Here is a 16516-nt window from a genome sequence, read left to right as displayed (position 1 = left end):
GGCACTGTATCTCTTAGTAGTAAATGTGTCTGTACCTAGGGTGGGGGAATGGGAGGGGGAGGGGTTTCATCTTAATTACTATATCTAGATGCCTCGAACCCTTGTTTCTCCTGCAAGTTTTTAATCCAGACGTTTGTTTTTCAATGGATTGTAGCAGAGAGATGTGGAGAGGTGGCGTGGCTGAGGAGTGGCTTAAAAACAGAAGTGAGACAGTGAAATAAAAACTATCAATGCGGGAAGTATTTAGGAATTAACCAAGCACTTGTGACTTAGATATTGACACCTCTGTGGCCAGGAAATTGGTTTGAGGGAGGTGAGGTCATTTTTAAATAGAAGGTAAAAAAGAGGTACTTCTTAAAAAAGGAAGCTTTGGCCTTCCACAATAAGAATTAAGTTTCTTCACTGGGGGCGGCACAATGGTGCAGCGGTAGAATTGCTGCCTCACAGCGCCAGTGATGCTGGTTTGATCCTGTTCTATGGGTGTTGCCTTTATGGAGTTTGTATGTTCTCACTGTGACCATGTGGGTTTTCTCCAGGTGCTCCAGTTTCCTCCCACAATCCAAAGACGTACAGGTTTGTAGGTTAATTGGCTTTAGTAAAATTGTCCCTGATATGTAGGATAGTGCTAGTGTATGGAGTGATTGCTGGTCGGTGCGGACCCAGGGGCTAAAGGGGCTGTTTCTCTCAAATCTAGAGTCTTGGGTCACTGGAGTTCATAACAATTCCCGGCAAAGAAGAGGTTGAGGAATGTTGTGGAGAGGTTTTTTTTGTCCATGGTTTAGAATTTTTAATTGGGCATCATTTGCTATTTGGTAGCCAACAAAAAGTCAACAAACCAAGGAGTGATTGTTTTATAACACTACGAGTGAGTGAGGATACGGCACCAACATTCATTTCAAGATGTAGTCTGCGTTATGAGGAACAGGCAGGAAATGCTATTGAGGACAATAACCGGGCTCGCACCTTAGATGATAAGATGGGAGCCTGGCCACCGGATGAACTTTCTCTGAAACTCCAATGATCATACATTGTTTTAATTCAGTTCAAGACTTTGGGGCAGTACATTGGCCATAAAGTTGCTGCCTAAATGTGCCAGAAACCTGGAATTGATCCTGAATATGGGCGCTGTCTGTATGGAGTTTGCTCCTTTCCCCTTTGATCGCATGGGTTTTCTCCGGGTGCTCTTGTTTCCTTCCACATTCCGAAGGTGTGCAGGAACCTTTTTCAGACCCAACCCAAAACATAATATTTTCCTTTTGTCCAGAGATTCTGTCTGACCTGTGGAGTGACTCCAGCTTTTTGTGTCTATCTTCAGTTTAAACCAGCATCAGCAGTTCCTTCCTACACACACGATACTATACGATAGAACTTTATTAATCCCAGGGGCAAAAGTGTGTGTGTATGTGTATATATTAAACACACGCACAAACACACACACACACACACACACACACACACACACACACACACACACACACACACACACACACACACACACACACACACACACACACACACACACACACACACACACACACACACACACACACACACACACACAGTTATATATTCGTATATAAATATACACTTTTTTCTCGGATGAGGAGCAAGCGGAGAGCGGAGACCCGGACACGGATGGCGGGTGGAGACGGAGAGTGACAGTAAGAGAGAAAGATAGAGAGGGGGGCCTGCTCAGAGTTGAACGATAGGTGTTCCGGGTGCTATCCAAGCCAGGTAAAATGGCATGGCTTTTAGGTTGCCCGGCGGGACTTTAGGTCGCTATTGGCACCTGGGCAACTGTTAATTTTGAGCCCTGGCTGAATGGTGTCCTTGTGCATTACAAATGCCACAATCATTCATTGCTTCAGAATGGTTTGCGGATGGTTTCGCAGGAGTAAGGCCGCTGAAGGTACATAGTTCCTTGAAAATGGACTCGCAGGTAGATATGGTGGTCAAGACGGCTTTCAGTACTTTGGCCATCAGTTGGAGTATAGAAGTTGGGATATTATGTTACAGTTGTACAGAACATTGGTGAGGCCACATTTGGAGTATTATATTCAGTTTTAGTTACCTTGTTAAAGGAAAGATGTTGTCAAGCTGGAAAGAGTGCAGAGAAGATTTACAAGAGGTTGAGCAGGCTGGGACTTATAACATGGAATGCAGGAGGATGAGGGGTGATCTTATAGAGGTGTACAAAATCATGAGAACAATAGAGCGGGCAAATGCACAGAATCATTTACCCAGAGTAGGGAATCAAGAACCAGAGGACATAGGTTTAAGGTGATGGGGCATAAGATTTAATAGGAACCTGAGGGGCAAATATTTTACACAAAGGGCAGTGGGTTTAAGGAACGACCTGCTGGAGGAGGTGGATAAGGCAGGTACTATCACAACGTTTAAAAGACATTTGGACAGACACATGGATAGGATAGGTTTAGAAGGATATGTGCCAAAGACAGGCGGGTGGAACTAGTGTAAATGGGACACGTTGGTTGGTGTGGGCAAGTTGGGCCGAAGGGCCTATTTCCACGGTGTATGACTCACAGCATCAGAGCCCCGTGTTCGATCCTGACCTCAGATGCTTTCTGTGTGGAGTTGCACGTTCTCCCTGGTGGGTTTCCTCCGGGTGCTCTGGTTTCCTCTCACCCCAAAGACGTGCGGGTCTGTAGGTTAATAGACCTCTGTAAATTCCCACTGGTGCGTAGGAAGTGGAAAACATGGAACTAGTGTGAATGATTAATCAATGGTCGGTGTGGACGTGGTGGGCCAAAGGGCCTGTTTCTGCGCTGTATCTCAAAAGGATACAAAACATACTTAAACTTTAGGAAAAAGTTACCAAAATGGATGGCAATCTCACTTGAGTCGCATCAGAACGTGCCAAGACACTTTAATAATATTTGAAGAGCTTTTTGCCATTGCATACCATTGCAGTTTAAGAAGTGCATTATCTTTGTGGACAGCTGGATCCCACAAGCAACAATGTAATAAATTATCATGTTAATTGTTTCTGGGGATAGTTTGATGCATAAATGTCAGCTGCAAAACAGGAGAGAAATCTCAACTCTTTGAGGTAGCATTGTTAGATCTTTCTATCACAGTGAGGGGTTTAACATCTCTCGAAAAAATTAAATACTTCTGGCTATCCCACCCTTTCTCAGTACTGCAGTGCAGTAATAGCCTATAGTTTTCTTCAGGTTTATCAAACTACTGTGGACATTGAACTATTAGGTTGCACTAGGAACTTCTGCTTGCATTATCATGAACTGATTTACTAAGAATAACATATAATTTATAGTATATTTATTGTGGCGTTGTTGCATTTCATGTGTCAGTAAATTTGCACCATTGTTCTGGTCCCAGTACATACTGTGTGACAATTCAACACTCTTGACTAAAATTGGTTGGTTTTCCAATTCTGCTTTAATATTAAAATGTATTCCTTTCAAACTCTGGCTCTCCTGTGTAGTCTCTTGCACTTTAGCACAATCCCTCACAGTCTGATGCATGAGAGCAGCTCTTCAATTTCTGCGCTTTATTTGACGACGCAGGAAAAAAAACCTCTTGTGGTTCCCAGGGGTGTGATTCCATCCATTAGTCCCATTCCATTCTCTCTATATTTCCCCATAGTTTCACAACTTGATCTATTCTCACCTGTGTAGGAAGGAACTGCTGATGATGGTTTGAATCGAAGATAGACACAAAAGCTTGAGCAGGACAGGCTGCATCTCTGGAAAGAAGGTATCAAGTCATAGCAAAAGGATTTGAGTATAGGAGCAGGGAGGTTCTACTGCAGTTGTACAGGGTCTTGGTGAGACCACACCTGAAGTATTGCGTACAGTTTTGGTCTCCTAATCTGAGGAAGGACATTCTTGCCATTGAGGGAGTACAGAGAAGGTTCACCAGACTGATTCCTGGGATGTCAGGACTTTCATATGAACAAAGACTGGATAGACTCGGCTTGTACTCGCTAGAATTTAGAAGATTGAGGGGGATCTTATAGAAACTTACAAAATTCTTAAGGGGTTGGACAGGCTAGATGCAGGCAGATAGTTCCCGATGTTGGGGAAGTCCAGAACAAGGGGTCACAGTTTAAGGATAAGGGGGAAATATTTTAGGACCGAGATGAGAAAAACATTTTCACACAGAGAGTGGTGAATCTCTGGAATTCTCTGCCACAGAAGGTAGTTGAGGCCAGTTCATTGGCTATATTTAAAAGGGAGTTAGATGTGGCCCTTGTGGCTAAAGGGATCAGGGGGTATGGAGAGAAGGCAGGTACAGGATACTGAGTTGGATGATCAGCCATGATCATATTGAATGGCGGTGCAGGCTCGAAGGGCCGAATGGCCTACTCCTGCACCTATTTTCTATGTTTCTATGTTTCTAAGTCAAGTCAAGTCACTTTTATTTCTATAGCACATTTAAAAAACAACTCTCGTTGACCAAAGCGCTTTACATTACAATGGGTAATGTTTTGGGTCGAGACCCTTCTTCAGACTATCTCTGTCACACCTGTCCATTTTCTGCACTTTAGTTTAGTTTGCCATTAACCTGCACAGAAGTTGATTCAGTTCAGTTTGTTTTTCAGAAGTTAGACGCAAAATGCTGGATTAACTCTGGATAGGGAGCATCTCTGGATAGAAGGAATGGGTGACTTATTGAGTCACCTGTTCCTTCTCCCCAGAGATGCTGTCTGCACGACTGAGTTACTTCAGCATTTTGTGTCAATCTTCATTTTAAACCAGCATCTGCAATTCCTTCCTAAAATTGATTTATTTTTTTCAGTTCAGTTTAGTTTATTGTCACGTGTACAGAGGTGCAGTGAAAAGCTTTAGCTGCGTACTAACCAGCCAGCAGAGGGATATAACATAATTACAATCGAGCCATGCACAGTGTACAGATACATGATAAGGGAATAATGTCTAGTGCAAGGTAAAGCCAGTAAAGTCCAATCAAAGATAGTCCGAGGGTCCCCGATGAGGTAGATAGTAGTTCAGAATTGCTCTCTGGAATAAATTCACAGTGGCCAATTAACCTCCTGGCATGTCTTTGGGATGAGGCACCAAACCAGAGCACCCACAGCAAATCCACCCTGGGAGCAGGGTCGGAAAACCCGGGGGGGCCAGAGAGGACACGTTCCCCCCCCATGTTTTGAGAGGTGGGCGACATCCCCGCCAGGTTAACCTGCCTGGGCTTGCGGGAAATATGGCCAGCGCGGAGAAGCAGCGCTGGTATCCCGTCAGTCCAGACAGGGCTGTAGTTAACCCGGTGAGACAGGCACAGTTGAGCTGCATTTAGCGCCGGATTGAGCCTCCGAAGCCTCACGTGTGAGTGTGCGTATGCGCGCGCGGCCGCCAAAAAATTGTGTCCCCCGTCCCCTCCATGTTTTGATAGCGAGTTCCGCTCTTGCCTGGGGGCACGTGCAAACTCCACACAGATGGCACCTGCGATCAGGATTGAACTCTAGTTGCCAGAGCTGTGAGGCAGCAGTACTACCTACCGTGCCACAGTACAATTTCTGCTCAAAGCAGAATTTCAAAACTGATAGTTATTTAGGGAGGTGATGATGGTTGCCATAGCAGCACTGTTAAACGTATAAACCAGAAGCATTGTCCTTGTATTAAAATTACTGATAAAACAATTAATTATACCCAGTGCAGGAGCATTGAAGGCAGCTCGCAAAAGGCCTTGCACTGATTGGAAAGATTCCTGTGGAACAGTGGTCTCATTTTATACCCTGTGCCAAGGCCACTCAGTATGAGATAATGCTGGTGAATTTTCCACCCTGAAGACTCACACATACTTGGCCTCACTGGCAGCTGCTTCTTCCTTCCGTCACTATATCTTCACCCCTCAGTCTTGCACTAACATGATCTGTTGAAATTGTAGAGCCCAGGTAATTATTGTAAATCCACACATTCCCATGAATGCAGGGGTTGCCTGAGCCTGATTTACTTTGAAACTTTTGCCTGAAGCTCAGTTGAATCAGACCTTGCTAATCCTAAATGATGCATTGTCTTCTTGCTCTGATGGCTGTCTTATCATGACCGACTTTTATCTGCGGCTGTGCAAAGGCAGTAAATTTGGGAGTGCCTGTTTAACTGGATTTGGGAGTGCCACTTGAACTGTTGAGGCGGGGATGAAGACCGAGAGAGATTTTAGTGTTGGGGTCAACTGATAATGACACATGTGCTTCCATAGATCGACCCATGGGCGGGGAATTATGTGAGGGGGGAAAAAAATCAGACCCTTGGGCGGCTTATGTGTGAACCTGTCAGAAAGTGTCTGTCTTCAAGGGCTGGTGCGCAAAATGCAGTCAAACCACTCCATGGAATGTAAGCCACTCCTGCGTTATGGCTGTTCTGGGTAAGGGAAATTCACCCTTACAAAATTCATGCATCATTAACCAAAAAAACGGAGACGCAGAACAAAATTTGCTTTCACGGAATTAAAATGAAAGCATTGAACAAATAAACACTTTTATTACTAATCGCATTTGTTGGTGCATGTGCAGACACCACTGCTTCACATGGTGGAAATTGCGATATGGACTGTTTTCCTAGGACACAGCCCTATCCTCCCCCCACCCTTAGTACTTGATTCTTATAAAACCTGTTTCCTTTTCTGCGGATGCTGCCTGACCTGCCAAGTATTCCCAGAAATCTCTTGTTACTAAAGGGAGATTTAACAGAATATTTAAATTTGTAAAAAGGTGGGGAGCGGTCGGCGAGAGTAAATCAGGAGAAGTGGTTAAGATAATGAATTAAAGATTCTTTTGTTTTGCAGCATATTGTTATGGAATTCACTGTCTGAGAGGATTGTTGAGCATGTCCCAGAATGGACCTGGGTTTGTCCTTGTGAAGGTCCCACTCCAGTATTGATTAAGATCATGGCTATCTGATCCAATATGGACACCAGCTCCGCTTTCTTGCTTGTTCATCATAACAATAAATCCTCAGTGGACCAGAGATCCATATATATATTTGGAATCTACCCAAAACCAAGATAAATAGATGTTTGCTCTGTTGGGTGGGGAAAGTGGAGCCAAGGCACAAAGGTCTCCATCAGATGTGCTATGTGACCCAGCTTCCAGAGGACCGGGATGGTTGTGGAGCAGGGGAGGGAAAGGAAGCAGAGGCGGACTAATTGAGGAGTTTTCAAGGAGCCAGCATAGGCTGGTGGGTCGAACGGCCTTGTCCTGAATTATAAGACCGCATTTCACACGCATTCTCCAGTGTACAAAATGCAAGCTGGCAATATTACTGGTTCGCAGGATGCTGTTTACAGCAGTGTGGCTCGCTGTGTGAAAACCTTAAGAAGCACCTGTAATTGGAAGTGCATGGTGACGAGTAGGCTGTCTTATTCATCTGATGCCAGATGGCTTGTTTGTAAAGTCCAATAGTGAGCTGCCCCCTTCAACTTCTTCCGCTTGGTTTTTTTTTTCAGATGAACGGGACAAAGTACAGAAGAAGACCTTTACAAAATGGATCAACAAGCACCTTATTAAGGTTGGTGTGATGACAGCCATGTGTATTTTGCTAAGTGGTCTCTCATTTCTCATCACTTGTTATCCGGCATCTGATCATCCAACTAACCCGGAGGGAGAAATCGCAATGTTTATTAGTGCAATGTTTAAGAAACATTTAGACAGGCACTTGGTAGGATAGGTTTAGAGGCCAAACATAAACAGGTAGGACTAGTGGATGAGGCATGTTGGTCGGCATGGTCAAGTTGGGCCGAAGGGAAGGTTCACCAGACTGATTCCTGGGATGTCAGGACTTTCATATGAAGAAAGACTGGATTGACTCGGCTTGTACTCGTTCGAATTTAGAAGATTGAGGGGGGATCTTATAGAAACTTACAAAATTCTTAAAGGTTTGGACAGGCTAGATGCAGGAAGATTGTTCCCGATGTTGGGGAAGTCCAGAACAAGGGGTCACAGTTTAAGGATAAGGGGGAAGTCTTTTAGGACCGAGATGAGAAATTTTTTTTTCACACAGAGAGTGGTGAATCTGTGGAATTCTCTGCCACAGAGGTAGTTGAGGCCAGTTCATTGGCTATATTTAAGAGGGAGTTAGATGTGGCCCTTGTGGCTAAAGGGATCAGGGGGTATGGAGAGAAGGCAGGTACAGGATACTGAGTTGGATGGTCAGCCATGATCATATTGAATGGCGGTGCAGGCTTGAAGGGCCGAATGGCCTACTCCTGCACCTATTTTCTATGTTTCTATGTTTCCATGCTGTATCTCTCTCCGACTCTATCAGAAATGTCCTGATAGTCGTTTAATTAATGACATAATTTTCCCTGATGAATGAATAACATTTTTATGATTTATGCCACACTTTTTGCGCCCATGGATTAATAGTCCCCCATAACACTGTCCGCAAGCCCCTCATGTCAATGTCATGGATTTCACTTGCTTGGAGCACAGGAGGCTGAGGAATGATTTTATAGAGGTGTATAGAATAATGCTGGGATTAGATAGGGTGAATGCACGGAGTCTTTTTACCCAGGTTTGGGGAATCAAGAACCAGAGTACACAGATTTAAGGTGACAGGGGCAAGAAGTAATACGAACCAGAGGGCAACGTTTTCACAGAGGGTGGTGAGTATATGGAACGAGCTGCTGGAGGAGGTAGTTGAGGCAAATCCTGTACCAGCATTTAAAAGACACTTGGACAGGGACAAGGATGTGGAAACAGGCCCTTCGGCGCAACTTACCCGTGCCCACAAACATGCCCCATTTACATTAGTCCCATCTGCCTGCATTTGGTCCATATCTCTCTAAACCCATCTTATCCATGCACCTGTCCAACATTTTTTAAAAAACATTGCAATTGTACCTGCCTTCATTACCTCCTCCGGCAGCTCGTTTCACACAACCACCATCTTCTGTGTTTAAAAAGTTGCCCCTCGGGTTCCTGTTAAATCTTTTCCCCCTCATCTTAAACCTATGCCCTCTGGTTCTTGATTCCCCTACTCTGGGTAAAAGACTGTGCATTTACCCCATCTAGTTCTCTCATGGTCTTATGGAGTTGCACACATTGGTAACCTTGAAATAAGTCACCGTACCTGGTTGAAAATGCTCTAGCTCCCTGCACAACAGCAATGTTGCAGGAGCACCAACCCACAAAGATAAATGTTGAAGACGTCAGCTTGGATAATGAGGGGTGGACAATAAATGCTGACCTCTACAGCGTTAATGTCAAACAAGAATGATGTGGTTTCCATTTGTATAAATGAGTTGAGTAAATGGATCGACGTATTTGCCTTTCGGAAATAAGATTTGAAAATGTCTTTCAGTTTTCTTCATGTTTACATTGGGTTTAATTTTTTTCATCTGATGCCATTACAAACGGCTAATTGATCATTTCTCTCATTGCTATTCATGGGACTTTACAGTTTGCATACCAACAGTTGACTTTCTGTGCAAAGCCATTGCTCAAATTAATCATTGGTTTTGTAGCGTGTGGGATACCATAAGGATGTGAAAAGCAAAGATCTTATAGCGGAGCTCCGCTATAGGATCTTTGGTGAAAAGCACTATCCAACAACAGCCTTTTCCTTTGTAATCATATTGTACTACTTCTTCTTCTTGCGTATGGCGTACACAGCCTAAAGTTGTAGGACAACTTGCTCTATTTGATCTTATTTGATTGTGCACACCAGGTTGATTGCATTTGTTGAAACAGGGCGGACCACGTGAAGGTTGCAATCTCCCGCCCCATCATATTGAACAATAATGAAGAATTAATTTATCTTAGTGATACAGCATGGAACCAGGCCCATCGGCCCATCGAATCCCTGCTGGCCATCGATCACCCATTCACACCAGTTGTATGGTATCCCACTTAGTCATCCACTCCCTAAACATTATGGGCAATTTACAGAGGCCAATTAACCTACAAATCCGCACATCGCTGTGGTGTGGGAGTAAACTGGGGCACTCGGAGATAGCACCCAACGTCAGGATTAAACCCGGTTCTTTGGCGTTGTGAGGCCACTGTGCGGCCCACTTTTTTGAGTGGAAAGTGGATCTGTATTCCTTAGTTTAGGAAAATGAGCAGTGATCTTGTTCAAACATCCATGGTCGTCAAGGGGCTTGGCAGAGTGGTTGTGGAGATGCTTCCACTAGTGGGAAAGCCACAACTGAGGGGTCGTGGCTGCAAAATAAGGGGCATATTTATAATTGAGGTGCATCAAAATATCTTCTCACATAGTAGTGAAACTCTCTGGGTTTCTCTGCCCTCAACGGTGCTGGGGACGTGATCATTGGATTTAAGAAGGAACTGCAGATGATGGAAAATTGAAGGTACACAAAAATGCTGGAGAAACTCAGTGGGTGCAGCAGCATCTATGGAGCGAAGGAAATAGGCAACGTTTCAGGCCGAAACCCTACTTGAGACTTGTTGATATATTTACAGCAGAGAAAAGTACATTTTGAAAACTTGTACTGGAATTAAGGAACTTGAGAATCTGGTGCAGAAGAGCAGTTGACGCCAGCATAGATCAGCCATGATTATATTGAATGGTGGGACAGGCTTGAGGGGCCGAGTGGCCTATTTCAGCTCCAAATTTCTTGTGTTCTTCTGTGTGAAGATAATTTATAGTTTTATACCAACAATTCTCGCTGTTATGTTGCATGGCTTTTTATTTTGAACTGTTAGAGGCTGGTGGCGTGGGAAGTAAATCAGAGCTAATAGGTTTGTGGAGGCTACCCCATTCTGTTTCACGTCTGTGAAAATCCAGCGCTGTGGTGAAAGGCTGCAGGCTCCATAAAAAATACCTGGGCGCCTGCCAAGTTAAATTGTTCATAGCAGTGGTGGTTATAAATTGTAAATTGAAGGAAAGATTGTTTATGCCAATGCCATTTGCCTGGCCGTTAGACTGACAGGAAGAAGTGGAACACAAAGTCAAAAGTATTTGAGCAGCACAGTGTTGCCAGGACAATCTTGTGTGGATTGCACACAATAAAGATGTTGTGAAATGTTGTCACTGTGGTAGTTCAGATCCAAAGGTGTTGGCACAGCGCATAAATCTCAGTTAATGATGGTCATAGTTATAAGTTCAAATATCAAAGTTATACAATATTGAAAACAACCCTTTGCCCCAACTCGCCCTTGTCGACCAAGTATTTTTGCCTCCGGATTACTGGGTAATGGGGAGAGATGCTTCTGAAGCAATTGAGACTTAATACAAGAAGCAATCATAGTAGTTGTTTGAGTTTGGGCCATTATGAGGGATTTGAGTTGGTGTTTGAGGATTTGGGTTGTTCTAAGGCTAAGCTACACAAAATTGCATCTCCTCCCTCTCCCTCTCCCCCTCCCCTCTCCCCCTCCCCTCCCCCCCCCCTCCCCTCTCCCCCTCCCCCTCCCCCTCCCCCTCCCCCTCCCCCTCCCCCTCCCCCTCCCATAGCTTCTTTTCTACCATGAACACCATCCAGCCTCACACCCTCTAATATCTTTCCCTTTATCCTTTTATGGATCTTGAACATCTCCCACTGGCATCGTGTCACTATTGGTAAACTTACCATCAGCAGCATAGAACATAAGCTCTGATTTTCATTTCCAAACTCTCTCTATTTCTCTCATTGAGTCATAGAGTGATACAGTGTGGAAACCGGTCCTTCTGCCCAACTTGCCCACACCGACCAACAATGTCCCAGCTACACTAGTCCCACTTGCCTGCGTTTGGTCCAAATCCCTCCTACCTGTCCTATCCATGTATCTGTCTAACTGTCTCTTAAATGTCCCAGCCTCAACTACCTCCTCTGGCAGCTTGTTCTAAACACCCACCACAGTTTGTGTGAAAATGTTACCCCTCAGATTTCTATTAAATATTTTCCCTTCACCTTAAACCTATATTCTCTGGTCCTCGATTCTCCTACTCTGGGCAAGAGACTGTGCATCTACCTGATTTATTCCTCTCATGATTTTATACATATACTCTCCTCTAAGAATGGTTAAATCCCATCTACCTGATAAAGGTTTTGGTCACCTCTCTTAAGTTACAGTGTCATCTTTAGCTCTCTTAAGTTCCGGTGTCATCAACACCCTTGCCCCTTCTCTCATGCCCTCTCTCACTTGCCCTTCTCTTTGGCCTTTCCTGTTGACCCACTCTTCCCCCCCCCTCTTTCTCCCTCCCACTTCCACCTCCCCTTCCATGTCCCCTTCCACACTCTTGCCACTTCTTCTTACACCCCCCCCCCCCCCCCCCTTACCTCCCCTCCCTTCTTCAGAGCATGTATATCTTTCGATTACATTCTTCGGAGCATGTATATCTTTCGATTACATTACAAAACTGTATGCAGTACCCTGCAACTTAACTCATCTTACCAATGTTAGGTATTGTTGTTCCAGCACTTTTCTTCTACTGTTACCCTTACAATAAAGAACAACTTTCCATTTGTTTTGTCCTTTGGTGTACCTACAGAATATGCTTGCTTTCTCCATCTCATATACAAGGACATTGTAATTGAGGCAGTGCAGCGTAGGTTCACAAGATTGATCCGTGAGATGACGGGACTGTCATATGAGGAAAGATTGAAAAGACTAGGCTTGTATTCACTGGAGTTTAGAAGGATGAGAGGGGTTCTCATAGAAACATATACAATTATAAAAGGACTGGACAGGCTAGATGCAGGAAAAATGTTCCCAATGTTGGGCGAGTCCAGAACCAGGGGCCACCGTCTCAGAATAAAGGGGAGGCCATTTAAGACTGAGGTGAGAAAAAACTTTTTCACCCAGAGAGTTGTGAATTTGTGGAATTCCCTGCCACAGAGGGCAGTGGAGGCCAAATCACTGGATGGATTTAAGAGAGAGTTAGATAGAGCTCTAGGGGCTAGCCCTAGGGGATATAAGGAGAAGGCAGGTACTGGTTATTGATTGGGGACGATCAGCCATGATCACAATGAATGGCGGTGCTGGCTCGAAGGGCTGAATGGCCTCCTCCTGCACCTACTTCTTATGCTTTCTATGACATGAGTACGCTGTGGCAGTATTCTGTCCCTTTATCTATTTAAGCAACTTCTTGCTTTTTCATTCTTTCTGCCAGTCGGGTTAATCTTACATTTCCCCATGACCTCTTGACTTTTATACTCGATGCCCCAACTAATGACGGCAAGTATACCATACGATTTCTTTACCATTCTATCTACTTGTGTTGCCACTTTCAAGGAGCTATCAATTGATCCCCAAGATCTCTCTGTACATCACTGCTGTTAAGAGTGTACTTTTTCCCTTTCATCTGACCTCCCAAAGTGCAACTGTCCAAATCAAACTCACATTTGTCCAGATCAAACTCCATTTGCCTTTTATCTGCCCTTATCTGTAGCTAATCTATATCCTGGTGCATCCTTTGACAGTCTTCTTCATTGTTTGCAATGCTATCACTTTTTTGTATTTGCAAAGTTATTGACTTCTACATTTTCACCTGTCATATATAGTGCCAACAAGAGCGGTCCTAGCACTGATTCCTGTGGAATTCCACTGGTTGCAGACCTCTAACCAGAATCACAACCTTCCACTACCATACCCAGTCATCTATGGATAAGCCAGTTCTGAATCCAACCTACTAAATCACCATGGATCCCTGGTATCTTAATTTTCTGGATTAGCCTACCATGAGGGACCTTGTCAAATGCCTTGCTCAAGTCCATGCAGTGAACATCTACTGCCCTACCCTCATCGATTGCCTTTTTCACCTCCTCAAAAAAAAGTGTCAAGTTTGTAAGACATCACCTGTCCCGCACAAGGCCATTCTCACAATCCCTAATCAGTCCACTCTCTTCCATATGCAAGTAAATCCTATGCCTAAAAATCCTCTTCAATAGCTTCCCTGACACAGGCGTAGGGCTCACTGACCCATAATATCCTGGATTATCTCTGCTTCCCTTCTTAAACAAAGAAACAACTTTGGCTACCTTAAAGTCCTCCGGGACCTCTTCGGCGGCTGCGGAGGATGCAAAGGTTCCCGCAATCTCCTCTTTTACCTTGCTCGGTAACCTGGGATAAATCTCAACAGTCCCTGGGAATGTATCCATCTTAATGGTTTTCAGGAGACTCAGCTCCACTTTTTCTCCTTCTCAAAATGCTGCATCATATTGGTATTCCCCACCATCTCACTATCCTCTCTTCTCTTTGATGAATGCTAATGCAAAGTATCATTTAGTATCTTGCCCACATTTGACTCCAGGCATAAATTCTTCCTTTATCCTTGAGCTGGTCTTACCTTGTCCTCTAGTTGTTAATCCATTTCTAAAAGCCTTGGGTCGGAAAGAACTGCAGATGCTGGTTTAAAACGAAGGTAGACACAAAATGCTGGAGTAACTCAGCGGGACAGGCAGCATCTCTGGAGAGAAGGAATGGGCAACGTTTTGGGTCAAGACCCTTCTTCAGACTTGAAACGTCGCCCATTCCTTCTCTCCAGAGATGCTGCCTTTCCCGCTGAGTTACTCCAGCATTTTATGTCTAAACGTCTTGGGATTGTCTTTAATCTGATATACCAATTGGTCCTAATTCTCTATTTGAATTATTTCATGCTTTGTTTATATTTGGTTACATCCCTTAAAGCCCTGTCTGACTTCATCTTCTTAATGTGATTCTTTTTACTTTTTGACCAAATTTACAACCTCTCTTTTCATCCAAGATTTCCTTGCCTTGTTATCCTTGTCCCTGCTCCTACTGGAAAAAAAAATGTTTGACTGTTCTAGAAAAAAATTAATATCAAAAGGATTTGAGTATAGGAGCAGGGAGGTTCTACTGCAGTTGTACAGGGTCTTGGTGAGACCACACCTGGAGTATTGCATACAGTTTTGGTCTCCTAATCTGAGGAAAGACATTCTTGCCATAGAGGGAGTACAGAGAAGGTTCACCAGACTGATTTCTGGGATGTCAGGACTTTCATATGAAGAAAGACTGGATAGACTTGGCTTGTTCTCGCTAGAATTTAGAAGATTGAGGGGGGATCTTATAGAAATGTACAAAATTCTTAAGGGGTTGGACAGGCTAGATGCAGGAAGATTGTTCCAGATGATGGGGAAGGCCAGAACAAGGGGTCACAGTTTAAGGATAAGGGGGAAATCTTTTATGACCGAGATGAGGAAAACATTTTTTCACACAGAGAGTGGTGAATCTCTGGAATTCTCTGCCACAGAGGGTAGTTGAGGCCAGTTCATTGGCTATATTTAAGAGGGAGTTAGATGTGGCCCTTGTGGCTAAAGGGATCAGGGGGTATGGAGAGAAGGCAGGTACAGGATACTGAGTTGGATGATCAGCCATGATCATATTGAATGGCGGTGCAGGCTCGAAGGGCCGAATGGCCCGAATGCACCGATTTCTATGTTTCTATGTTTACAGCATGGAATTGGGCCCTGCAGCCCACCGAGTACACACTGACCACCGATCACCTATTCTCCACTCCCAACACATTAAGGGAAATTGTCCCTTCCTCTAGTTAGACTATTCACATACTGTTTCCAAGGACCCTTTTGGGTATGCATAAGAAAATCTGCCTTGTATAAGCCTCTTGCACTAAGTTAGTCCCAGTCAATATTGGGGTAATCAGTCATCCATCCCGACAACATTATTCCTTTTGCATCTTTTCATAATATGTCTACATTATCTGTTTCCTCTGTCCCCTGCTAGCTATTGAGAGGCATGTAGTACAATCCCATCAGAGTGATCTTTCTTATTTTTGAACCCTATCCATATTGCCTTGGTGGATGAACCCTCCAGTTTGTCGTCCTTGACGTTGTGCATCCATGGAGAGGGAAAATGTCAGCTTTTTTTTTCTCCATTGATGCTGCCTGACTTTCTGAGCGATGGCAGCATTTTCCTTTTTTCGTTGGGGTCATTAGTCACCAACTTCTAACCATATCAGTGGAAGGAGTCATGTGCAAAGGAAGGGGGGAAGGAAATATTCAGAGGGTTCCAGTTTTGGGAATGAGCAGAATTCCCTGCACCCTTTGACAGCCTGACAGCAATGTCTACATTCCCACAAGCCTGGTTGTGATTGAAATTCCCCATAAAATGTAGAGCATAGAACATAGACCAGTACAGCACAGGAACAGGCCCTGCGGCCCACAATGTCTGCGTTGAACATGATGCCAATTTAAACTATTCTCCTCCGCCTGTATGTTATCCATATCCCTCCATTTTCTGCATATCTTAGTGCTTATCCCATACCCTCCTAAATGCCACATAGTAAAATACATAGGTGCAGGAGTAGACCATTTGGCCCTACGAGCCAGCACTGCCTTTCAATATGATCATGGCTGATCATCTGAATCAGTACCCCATTCCTGCCCCCACCCCATATCCCTTGATTCCCTTAGCCCTAAGAGCTCTATCTAACTCTCTCTTGAAAACACCCAGTGAATTGGCCTCCACTGCCTTCTGTGGCAGAGAATTCCACAGATTCACAATTCTCTGGGTGAAAAAGTTTTTCCTCATCTCAATCCTAAATGGCCTACCCCTTATTCTTAAACTGTCACCCCTGGTTCTGCACTCCCCCAACATCGG

The 16516-nt window shown here is 44.3% G+C and overlaps 1 protein-coding gene across 1 annotated transcript in view; it reads left to right on the top strand.

Annotated features, from left to right (window-relative positions):
- Positions 1-16516, top strand: part of LOC116973618 (dystonin-like) — a 523324-nt gene that overhangs the window by 122324 nt on the left and 384484 nt on the right. Inside the window, 1 exon segment of the mRNA XM_033021855.1 lies at positions 7444-7505. Coding sequence (XP_032877746.1) covers positions 7444-7505 — 62 coding nt within the window.

Source organism: Amblyraja radiata, chromosome 5, assembly GCF_010909765.2.
Source record: "Amblyraja radiata isolate CabotCenter1 chromosome 5, sAmbRad1.1.pri, whole genome shotgun sequence".
NCBI lineage: Eukaryota > Metazoa > Chordata > Chondrichthyes > Rajiformes > Rajidae > Amblyraja > Amblyraja radiata.
The sequence above is the reverse complement of the archived record's forward strand: the minus strand, read 5'-3'. Positions and strand labels throughout refer to the sequence as shown.